We start from the raw sequence: 12,660 nt of genomic DNA on the forward strand, positions 1-12,660 counted from the left end.
TTATTTCTCAATATACTTAATAAACTCAAATAATCATATAGCTCAAATTTAAATAGTTAAAAGGGGCACATACTGCCAACATCACTACCTTTGTTGTTTGTTCACCTCAACCAGTTCACCGTTATCATTTTCAGCAAGATAACAGTCATAAAGTTTGAAATGCATTCATTGACATCCCAGTGGCACAAAGCTAAAGTGGTCAAATTCCAACTGCCTACTTCTGCTGACATCTTCGGTTTCAACCATTTGTAGCACCTTGAATCAAAACTTCATAACCATCCCAACATAGGTATATAAAAATATGCCATGCAACTATGTTATACAGACTTCAATCTAATTTCTCTGCAGGAATATCTTACAGAATAACTCTAAAATAGTGATAACACTGAATCCTTGCAATTTGTACTCAAACTTGTTCATTTGGATAAAAGCTTCTCTTTTTGTTCTCTTCAAGCCACATGCAATCAAAAACCAAGTGCTCGCCAGGCTGAGCCAGAATTTTCCAAGCCTGTGGTTATAGCCCAATGACTCTCCCACCTTCCTCAGGGAACTACTCAGCTTCTGCTCAGCAACTACAAAAGCATTACACCTAAAAACAAAAGCTAAATTCTACAGATGGTGGAAATTTGAAATCAGAAAACGCTGGAAATACTCAGCAGACTGGCAAATCCATGGAGAGACTGCACCCAAGATCAGAAACTCAAAGTGAGAAAATCAAACCTGTATTCATCCAAAATAAAAGCAAAACATTGTGGATGCGGGAGATCGGAAATAAAAGCAGAACATGCTGGGGGAAACTCTGCAGGTCTGGCAGCAACTCTGGAGAGAAACAGAGTTAACGTCAAGTCAAAAATGGCTTCTTCAGAACTGTTCCCCCGATCCTGGTCCATGGCAACAAATATGGGAATGGAAATTTACTTAATTCACACACTTAAATTGCAACGTGAGATTATCTTTCTGAAGGTTAAACTGTTGCAAGCTACTGATTCTTGAAACAATGGTACTTTAAATCCCACATTGGACAAAATGTAGATTTTTATTCTTTAGATCCAACATTCTCCACCCTGATTCCAAAGCACCAGATTCTGAAGAAAACAACTGGCTTTCAAGTGCCTCCTGATTAAGGCCAGGGGCTGCCCTCAAAAAAAAACACATTCTCACGCTTACATTTTCGAACATGAAAGCAGCTCATTTTGTTCAACAAATCATCTTTCAAACCTTTTTCGTTCCACTGATTATGAGGGTTGCCCAGCCCAAACAGAAGTTTTTGCATCTGACCGAATCCATTCAGTTATCACTGCTCCTCCCTGCTTTTAAATTTCTGTTCCACATGATTAACTGATGGAAATTAAAGTTCAAGAAAGACTCATTTGACTTAAGTTATGTAGGAAAATTTACATTTCATTGGCACCGAGGGGCAATTAAATTAACCTGATATTCTAGTAATACGTTCAATGTAATACATTAAAACATCCAAGCTGCTAGAAATCCATATTTTATCAATCTTGTGTTCACAGGCAGAACCAGACTTCTTCATCCCCATCCACCCTTACCCATTTCCTTTCTAATAAAGACGTTGGCATATGACTCCAAAGTGCTGGCAACCGTCCACTATTTTGTCCAAATGAGCCATTCCTTGTATTTATTAGAGTATCGACAATGAAGTGTGCTTGCAGATGTTGATTAGAGGAACACATCAAGGATACGCATACGTTTATTTGTGCCTAATGTCCACCAGAAGTTTTCCATTAAAAGTCAGTGAACTAACGTTGCAGGGGGGGCCCCACAAACCACATTCATGTGTTTTGATCCTGTCCATAGCTGGAGGGTTACTGGAAGGAGGTGTTTAGAGTAATCTCTAAAGTGGTGCACGTGAAACTGGACCCCGGCCCATGGAAGGCCATATTCGGGGTGTCGGATCAACCGGGCAGAATAAGGCGCAGAGGCAGATTTTGTTGCCCAAAGGCAGATCCTGTTAGGGTGGAGATCAACCTCTCCACCCTGGGCCCTGGCGTGGCGGGGGGACCTGCTGGGATTCTTGATGCTTGAAAAGGTTAAATTTGGACTGAGGGGAAAGATGGAGGGGTTCTACAATTCATGGGTGTTATTCATTATGCACTTTTGAGAATTGGATCACATCGAACACTGGGAGGGGGGAGGCTAGAAGGTTTGGAGGGAGAGGGACTGTATGTGTTAATGGTGACTATGGGTGATTCCTGATTCCTTTTTGTCATTTGTTTATGTTAACATGCAGGCTAATGTCTAGGGTTTGGTGGGAGGATGGGATCGTTGTTATTGATATGGGGATTGACATTTCATTCGTTACTGATTATTGTTTTTTGTTGGATTCAAATTTGGGAGAAAATGTGAGAACGGAGGAGTATAAAAAATATTTTTAAAAGAAGTCAGTGAACTGGTTTCTTTCCCATCCTGAACCAGGAGCCTCAGGGGTTGCCCTAACTGGAAGGGAAACTTGGTTCTCCGTAGTTTTCTTGGCTTCTAAGTTATGCAATGGGAAACATGCCTTTTCTCAGTCCCATCCAGTTGTCTCCAAAAGATTGGAATAGGTGACCTAGTATCCATTAGAATTGTCAATATTGCGACTACAACACACACACAAGTTTAAACAGATTTATCAACAAATTGTATTAATTATGCAGATTTCTACATGGGCTTCTAATCGCAAACAAGGACCCTACTTTAAGATCACAAATACAGCAATTGAGTTCAAAATATACAGCAAAATATTCCTTTACCATCAGACAGCACCTGGGAAATAAAGCATTAAATATCTTTGAAGGAGTAAATGCCAACACAGTAGAAGCAGTTCAGAAAGCATTTGTTATGGTGTCTGTACAGACTAACATACAATTGCTGTATCATATTTTTTGTTTATTTTCTAACCGATAAAAATACACAATACAAATTTCAGTCCAATAAGCAAGTATCACACACACATTGTAACCACAGGGATTTTAGGAAGGATCAATGATGTTTATCACGATAGCTTGTGCAGGTTTCCCCTCAATTTCACAACCACCACTTCATAATTCACAACAGCTGCCAGAGCAGAGGATCAGCGACACTAAACCTTGCCACGTACTGGGTGTAAATGCCTGTCAGAGTCAGCACTGCTCACTTACTGATTTTCATCTCAATTAATTCCAGCCACAGCCATGGCCCCCACTCTACTGCCCAGTGGCCAGGCCGCAAGCCCCGGGCCCCAGGCCAGCAGCGCTGTGCGACGTGTCACTCCGGCCCCGGTCCGAAGCCGCGCACAGCCCGCCGATAGCCGCTCTCCGGTCGGGCACCGTAACCCCCGGCACCGCGGCTTCCTTCCACCCTCCGGCCGCCCGCTGTCGAGCCTCACCTTGTTGCTGGCGACCGATCGCAGCCGCTTGAAGATGGAGCCGATCTCCTGCTTGCCTGGCTCCGACATCTTACAACAGGAACAAGTGGCAGCGGCTGGAGCCCTCAGCACTTCCGGGGCAGAGGCAACAGTTGGGAGGAGCAGAGTCTAAATCACACTGAACCGCACCGAGTACTAAAAATACTCACCCACAATTACCCAACCACACTGAGTACTAAAATACTGAACCATACCGAGTACTAAAAATACTCACCCACAATTACCCAACGGCACTGAGTACTAAAATACTGAACCACACTGAGTACTAAAAATACTCACCCACAAATACCCAAACACACTGAGTACTAAAATACTGAACCATACCGAGTACTAAAAATACTCACCCACAAATACCCAACCACACTGAGTACTAAAATACTGAACCATACCGAATATTAAAAATACTCACCCACAAATACCCAACGGCACTGAGTACTAAAATACTGAACCACACTGAGTACTAAAAATACTCACCCACAAATACCCAAACATACTGAGTACTAAAATACTGAACCACACCGAATAGTAAAAATACTTACCCACAAATACCCAAACACACTGAGTACTAAAATACTGAACCATACCGAGTACTAAAAACACTCACCCACAAATATCCAAACACACTGAGTACTAAAATACTGAACCACACTGAGTACTAAAAATACTCACCCACAAATACCCAAACACACTTGAGTACTAAAATACTGAACCATACCGAGTACTAAAAAGACTCACTCACAAATATCCAAACACACTGAGTACTAAAATACTGAACCATATCGAGTACTAAAAATACTCAACCACAAATACCCAACCACACTGACTGCTAGAAATACTCAAATACACTGAGCACTAAAAACACTTAACCGTAAATATCCAAACACACTGAGTACTAAAATACTGAACCATACTGAGTACTAAAAATATCAACCACAAATACCCAACTACACTAAAAATACTGAACCACACCAAGTACTAAAATACTAAACCACAAATACCAAACCACACTGCGTACTAAAATACCCAGGAGTACGAAAAAATACTGAACCACAGCTAGTACTAAAAATACTAAACCACAAACGCCCAACCACACTGAGTACTAAAATACCCCAAAACAGAGTACAAAAAAACTCAAACACATCTTGTACTAAAAATACTCAACCACAAATACTCAACCACACTGAGTATTAAAAATATTCAGAGTGCTAAAAATAATCAAACACGCTGAGTACTAAAACACAGAGTACTAAAATACTAAACCACAAATACCCAACCACACAGAGTACTAAAATACTCAAATATGCTGAGTACTAAAAATACTTAATCACACTGAGTACTAAAAATGCTGATCACATAACCACATTGATCACACTCAACCATACAGTACTAGAAATCCTGGTCACATTCAACCACACAGTATTAAAAATACAGATCACACTGAACCACACTGATCACACTCAATCACACAGTATTAAAAATATTGATCACACTCAATCACACAGTAGTAAAATACTGATCACACTGAACCAGTGATCACACTCAACCACACAGTACTAAAAATACTGATCACATTGAACCACACTGATCATACTCATCGACACAGTTTTAAAATACCCAACCACACCGAGTACCAAAAAATACTGATCCACAACTGAGTATTAAAAATACTCAATCACAAATACCAAACCACACCGAGTATTAAAAATACTCAACCACACTCCACTAAAATACTGAACCAAAATGTGTTTTAAAATACTGACCACATTGAATCACATTGATCAAACTGAATCACACAGTACTAAAAGTACTGAATCACACTGAGTACTACAAATACTTAACCACACTGAGTACTAAAAATACTGAACACATTGAACCACACTGAGTATTAAAAACACTGATCACACTCAAACACAGAGTACTAAAAATACTGATCACACTAAACCATGCTGAGTATTAAAAATACTGATCACACTGAGTGCTAAAAATACTGATCACACTGAACCACACTGAGTATTAAAAATACTGATCATACTCAGCCACACAGAGTATTAATAATATTTACCACACTCAGCCACACTGATTACTAAAAATACTGGGTGGAATTTTACCAAAAAATGGTAAAGTGTCAATTTCAATATGGGATTCGCACCGGCGGTGGGAAATTTCGTGACATTTTCAGCCTCTTAAACAAAGTTTTTTTCCCCACATTTACAGGTGGCACGGTGGCACAGCGCCAGGAACCCGGGTTCGATTCCGACCTCGGTGACTGTCTGAGTAGAGTTTGCACATTCCCTCCATGTCTGCCTAGGTTTCCCCCAGGTGCTCTGGTTTCCTCTAAGGATGTGAAGGTTAGCTGGATTGGCCATGATCAATTGCCTTTAGTGTCCATAAGGTTAGGTGAGGTTACAGGGATAGGGCGGGCATTGGGCCTGTGAAGGGTGGTCTTTCAAATGGTCAGTATAGATGCGATGGGCCGAATGGCCTCCTTCTGCACTGTAGGGGTTCTATGATTCTATAAATTGTGCTGCACTCGTGGGAGCTTCCCGTTGCTTTACTTGCCATGGGGCAACTTAATCACTACAATTAATGGGGAGCTCCATATAAAACATTCTCAGGACTCCCCAGTATTTGTTCCAGATCCATTTGAGCGGATGGCTGCCAGGAATGGATGGAGTGCTGTAGAGATAGGACCTCCTATGCCCACATTCCCACCAGCTAGGTGACCACCCCCACATTAGTCAGTGCCTGCTCAGTATAGAAGAGGGTGGGGCAGCAGTGGTCTTCTTCAAATGAACAGGGTTAGTCTGCCATCTCCAGTTTCACGCTGCACCCCGTCACACATTCCTCACACCTCCAAGGTGATTTCTTGTTAGGCACCTTGCAGGATGTCACCAGGCCCTCTTTCATCCCCCCCCCCCCCCCCCCCCCCCCGCCAAACCCCATGGTCTCCCCGAGTATCTACTCTGCTCCTCACATCCCTGCACCCACTTCAGTCCCATGCATGCCACTCCTCATAACCATCTAAACAGGCAGGACACCCACCTACACAATCCCCATCTGTCTCTCCGCAGGACAAACTCACGCATAACAGGCGTGAGCGTGCAGAGCTATTTGGAGTGACACACAAGCTCCGATGTTTCACCACATTTGAGGAAAGAGCCTCAAATTGTTGGTGCCCAAGACTCTGCTAAGCCCCTGGTGACATGCCCTTGGGTCTTACCCTCACAACCAAAAGACGTGTCGGGTGGGTAGACTGGCCACACTAAATTGCCCCTTAATTGGACAAAAAAATAATTGGATACTCTAAATCTTTTTTAAAAGAGGAAAGCTAATGATATGCTGGTCTTCATCGCGAGAGGATTTGAGTTTAGCTGTAGGGATGCGTTGGTGAGGCCAAACCTTGAGTATTGTATGCAGTTTTGTTCTACTAGTTTGATGAAGGACATTCTTGCTATTGAGGGTGACGAGCGAAGGTTTACCAGACTAATTCCTGGGGTGGCAGGACTGACATATGAAGAAAGACTGGGTCAACTGGGTTTGTACTCACTGGAGTTTAGAAGAATGAGAACCATCTCACAGAAACGTGTAAATCCTGATGGAACTGGACAGGCTAGATGTGGGAAGGATGTTCCCAATGTTGGGGATGTCCAGAACTAGGGGGTCATAGCATAAAGATAAGGGGTAAGCCATTCAGGACTGAGATGAGGAAGAACCTCTTCTCTCAGAGAGTTGTTATCTTGTGGAATTCTGTACCACAGAAAGCTGTTGGGGCCACATTGTTGGATCTATTCAAGAAGGAGTTGGACATGGCCCGTTCAGCTAAAGGGCTCAAGGGATGTGGAGAGAAAACGGGAGTGGGAAACTGAATTTGCATGATCAGCCATAATCATATTGAATGGTGGTAAAGGCTCGAATGGCCTGCTCCTGCACCTATTTTCATTGTTTCTATATTTCTATGACTTGCTACAATGACTCCGCTTGGACTGGCAATATATCTTCTAGATGGGTACTGGTAGTTTGCACAAAGTCCTCGGAAAGTATCCACATGTTTTCTAGGACGTCCTTGGAAAGACAGAAGGTGCCACAGCTAAAATCTAGGGTGACCCAGAGGCCCAGCCCAAATAGTATAGGGCGAGTCCAGTGCCATATGTCCTGCTGTTGAAGGTGAATGTCCAGCTGAGCCAGCTGGACAAACTGGGCATCATACACCCGGTCCAGTTTGCAGAGTGCATAGTGCCAGTGGCCCTGGTGCTGAACGCCAGACAAGTATGTTCGCTTGTGTGGCAACTATAAAATGACTGTCAACTGGCCCTCCTGCCTGTATCCATGTCATGTAAAGTCAGTTGGGAACCAATCCTTCACAAAACTGGACATGAGTCCAGCGAGTGTACAATTTTCCAGCTGATGGAAAATATCCTCCAATGGCTCCCCAGGGTTGGCTTCATGGTCAATGTACTTATTACAGGAGCCACCAAGAAGGAACACCTGGGTAACCTAAAAGATGTCCTTAAACGGTTTCCTGATGTGGGTGTCCACCTGAAAAGTGCATATTTCAACTGAGAGAAGTCAGATATCTGGGATACCGCGTCGACAAGGACGTGTTGCACCGGGTGGATAAAAATATCCAGGCCATTAAGGGAGCTCCGACACCTGAGAATATGACAGAGCTGAGGACATTCCTAAGACTCGCCAACTAGCATGGGAAGTCCATCCCGAACCTGGCTACCTTGTTGAACCTCTACAAACATTCCTAAAAAGGAACCAGAAATGGGTGTGGAAAGCCCCTCAAATTGACATTACGACCCGTCAAAGCTACCTGTCCTCATATGGCTTTGCATATGGCATTGGGGCAGTGTTGTCCCAGTAGTGGGACGATGGGGCGGAAGGGCCGATAGACTACGCGTCCAGGAGTCTGGCTGATGCGGAGCACCGCTGTGTGCAGATTAAAAAGGGGGGTCTGGGCATGATTTTTGCAGTTAGGAAATTTCATCAGTACGTCTGCGGGTGTCATTTTACACTAATAATGGGCTATAAGCCTTTATTTGGCCTATTCAAGGCGGATAGATTGATACCGCCCATAGCTTCGGCCAGGATGCAATGGTGGGCTTTGCTGTTGGCAACGTACAAATACAAATTCAACAATCATCCAAGCGCACAGATTGCGCCCTTAGCCGACTCTTGCTGCCTGTAAGCCTCCCCACCCCCGTCTCCACAGTAGCAGGCAATGTCGTTTTGACATTAAATTTCATGGACACATTCCCCGTCACAGCTGCATAAATCCGCCTATGGATCCAAAAGGACCCTACATTGGCAAAACTATACCTCGTCATCCTACATGCCGATTGTAGGGGAAACTCCCAAGTGAACTGCGGGTCTATTCCGCAAAAACAGCAAGAGCTCAGCGTGGAGGATGGAATCATCCTGTGGGGAGCCTGGGTGGTTGTCCAGCGGTCAGGTCAGTGAACCAGTTTGCAGGACTTGCATAGCGGACGCCTGGGGGTTTCTGAAATGAAGATGCTCGCCAGGAGTTACGTGTGATGGCCAAGGCTCGACGGTGACATTGAGCAATTGGCACAGCAATGTACAGCTTGCCAAGAGAACCAGAAACTCCCTCCATCAGCCTGGCTCCACCTGTGGGATTGGCCAGGACACTCCTGGGTGAATTTGTACACTGTCTTCACCGGGACCTTCCTGGGGTCAATGTTTCTGCTTCTGATCGACGCCCACTCAAAGTGGACTGATGTGCACCAGACATCTTCCATTACTTTGCATGCCAGCGTAGAGAAGTTGTACCAGTCCTTCATCACCTACGGGATTCCAGAGGTGATTGGCACTGATAATGGGACCCCATTTACCAGTGAGGAATTTCAAGGATTTATGCACACAAGCGGGATGAAACACATCCAAACCATCCCATATCATTATCTTCCAACATTCTGGCAGAACAAGCTGTTCCAGACATTTAAACAGGGCATGAAAAAACTGACTGCAGGGTCAGTTAATACAAGCTGGCAGGGTTCCTGTTTACTTACCGGACTACGCCACATGCTACAACTGGGGTAGCGCTGGCAGAGTTATTGATGGGCCGCCCCTCTGGCCCCATCTAAGTTTGGCATTCCCGAACCTTGGCGAGAAGTTGGAAAAGAAGCAAGGTCTCCAGAAGAGTTACCACGATTATCAATCATGAGACAGAGGATTTAAACCCGTGGACATGGTCCATGTTCTAAATTTTGGGGACGGTGACCAATGGATTCCAGGGACCATGGAGAAGAGAACATGACCAGTCTCTTATATCTATATAAAAGCAAATTACTGCGGATGCTGGAATCTGAACAGAAAGAGAAAATGACTGGAAAATCTCAGCAGGTCTGGCAGCATCTGTAGGGAGAGAAAAGAGCTGACGTTTCGAGTCCAATGACTCTTTGTCAAAGCTAACAGTCAGAGAATGTGGCGAATCTTTACTGTGGAGTGAGAATGAAAGATGAGTCATAGCCACAGAAACACAGGGAAACGGGGTGCCAATAGCCATAGAAACCAAGGGGAAAGAGTGCTAATGGCAGTCCCCAGAGAGAACAAAAGGTGTGAGAGGCCAAACAGCAGGGAAACTAACATCAGAGGCTAAACGCTGACAGATGGAGATGTGGGGGGAGGGGAAGGGGGAAGCAAAGGGGAGAAGGGGTAAGGAAAGGTGGATAAGATTGGAGGGGGTTTTCACTTACCTTTAATGTTACAGGTGAGCCTGCTTGGTCCTCACGATCTCACTCGCTTTGTTATTCAATGTTACATTTTTTTTTAGAACAGTACAGCACAGAACAGGCCCTTCGGCCCTCGATGTTGTGCCGAGCAATGATCACCCTACTCAAGCCCACATATCCACCCTATACCAGTAACCCAACAACCCCCATTAACCTTATTTTTAAGGACACTAAGGGCAATTTAGCATGGCCAATCCACCTAACCCGCACATCTTTGGACTGTGGGAGGAAACCGGAGCACCCGGAGGAAACCCACACACACACGGGGAGGACGTGCAGACTCCACACAGACAGTGACCCAGCCGGGAATCGAACCCGAGACCCTGGAGCTGTGAAGCATTGATGCTAACCACCATGCTACCGTGCTGCCCAACACGGTATTCATTTTGCAGCTGCCACCAGTGCTGGTGTGAACTCCAGGACCGCTGGTGAACAACCCATGAAGAAGAACCTGAAAGCAGGAATAAAGCAGGAATCTCTCTCGAGCCCAGAACAAGTGACTTCAGCATACGGGGCGTGTGACCTGCTCTCTGCTGCCGCTCCAGACAGGAAGACTCCAGCGATTAAAAAAAAAAGTTCCTGGGTCAGCGCACTGACGTGACAAGGCAGCGTCCTGCCCCGCTGGGCTTCGGTCCTGCGTACAGCTGCGGGAGCACGCATGCGTAGAATAGTCGGAATTCGGAAAGCCTGTCGCAGCTGGCATTTTAAAAAGCCGGTTGTGCCTTTGCACACTACCTCCCGTGATTGGAAATGCCCTGACGAATGGCCCCGTGATTCAGAGCACCGTGGTGCATAGTCCTGCGATCGGGAATGCTGCAATGCATGGCCCAACGCCGCGATTTTACCGACACCTGCCCGCAACCCACCCGGAGGTCGTGACCCTGGGTTTGAAAATGACTGTCTTACATGGTCAAGACTGGAGGTTGAATAGTGTGACGGCATGTGAATCATCTCAAAAGCAGGGAGCCTGCCCCAGAGCAAACCACACTAGATGAATTGCTCTATTGACTCCCCTGCCTGCCATCCTTGAACCAAAGGGCACACGCCACAAAGACGTGTGCCCAGGCCAGTGGGATGCAGATGACAGTGGGAAGACATGGTGGCACAGTGGTTAGCACTACTGCCTCACAGCGCCAGGGATCTGGGCTCAATTCCGGCCTTTGGTGACTGCGTGGAGTTTGCACATTCTCCCCTTGTCTGCATGAGTTTCGTCCAGGTGCTCCAGTTTCCTCCCACAGTCTAAAGACGTGCAGGTTAGGTGGATTAGCTATGCTAAATTACCCCTTAGTGTCAAAAGGTTAGGTGGTGTTACGGGGATGGGGTGGCAAAGTGGGTCTAGGTAGGGCACTCTTTTGGAGGGTCCTGAATGGGCTTTCTGCACTGTGGGTATTCTATGACTCAGTATCCAATATGGACACAGAACATTCAGTACTTTCGGAGGACATTACAATCAGATATCTGCCAGGGCCCCTTCGGCATTCAGCATGGTAAAGATGCAAAATACACTCCCAGGCCCAGCCCCACAGTTACAAGAAGCACAGCCATGGGCAGAACGGCAAAGGAGACCCCCTCTGCACCTGGCTACCGGGGGACCTCCGGACTTCGGTAGAGGGATGTGATAACACTCGTGAGACCCACAGGGACGCCCAAGTGATCTCCCCCATGCACTTGTGGAAGACGAGCTCTGCTGCTAGTGGGCGGAGGCTCATCGACTGGTGCTCGTAGAAATAATTTCATAAAAACAGGCTGATGTACCATCAATTGGACGCGAGACACGATGAAGATCCAAACTGTGGCTTTAATCAGCTAGTTGTTAGCCCGGCGGTCGACGACAGAGAAAGGCCGACCACCGGGAAACCTGGGTACTTATACCCTGCCTCGGAGGCGGGGTCTACTTGCCTCTCGACCAATTGGGGAGCAGTCACATGAATAGTCCCAGCCAATCAGACGAGAGGCACATGACCAGCCAGATCCAATGGGAAACCAATGCTCTGCACCAATGGCAATGCTCCCACTCATATCACCACATTCACCCCTTGTGGAGAAAGGCCGGGGGGGGGGGGGGGGGGGGGGGGGGGTGTGAGGGGAAGAGAGGGGGGGGTCCGAGGACTGGTGATATGAGTAGAGATAATCGAAGATATGGGCTGCCCACTGGCTCGTGGCAAAAATAAACAACACTACATACTATATTAGGATGCACAAAAAATTACAATAGAGTCCAATAAAGTCCCATGGTTGCATCAGATGGACACGATCAGCCTGTCGGGTGCCCGTGATGTTCTGGTGGACCGTCGCAATGGAGCCGGTGACGTTGGGCCGATGGTCATCCTTGCCTCCGAGAGCGTCGGTCGTAGATGTGTCTCCGTACCCCGGGCCGGTGGTGGAGACGCTGTAATCGGGGAAGGGGAGGTATATGCGCTGGGTCGTGGGGGCGCGGGGGGGGGGGGGGGGTTGCTGGAAGAGAAGGCCGCACGCCGGCGGGTGCCAGGTCCCGGA

At 46.3% G+C, this 12,660-nt stretch overlaps 1 protein-coding gene across 2 annotated transcripts in view; it reads right to left on the minus strand.

The window, feature by feature from the left end:
- The window catches only part of LOC119954665 (ADP-ribosylation factor GTPase-activating protein 3-like), a 92,279-nt gene extending 88,730 nt beyond the window's left edge, over positions 1-3,549 (minus strand). For both annotated transcript variants that reach the window (XM_038780053.1, XM_038780052.1), the window contains exon 1: positions 3,371-3,549. In XM_038780053.1, coding sequence (XP_038635981.1) covers positions 3,371-3,439 — 69 coding nt within the window. In that variant the 5' untranslated portion in view covers positions 3,440-3,549. The remainder of the gene's footprint in view (positions 1-3,370) is intronic.
- Positions 3,550-12,660: the final 9,111 nt, after the last annotated feature.

This window comes from Scyliorhinus canicula, chromosome 20, assembly GCF_902713615.1.
Source record: "Scyliorhinus canicula chromosome 20, sScyCan1.1, whole genome shotgun sequence".
NCBI classification, from domain to species: domain Eukaryota; kingdom Metazoa; phylum Chordata; class Chondrichthyes; order Carcharhiniformes; family Scyliorhinidae; genus Scyliorhinus; species Scyliorhinus canicula.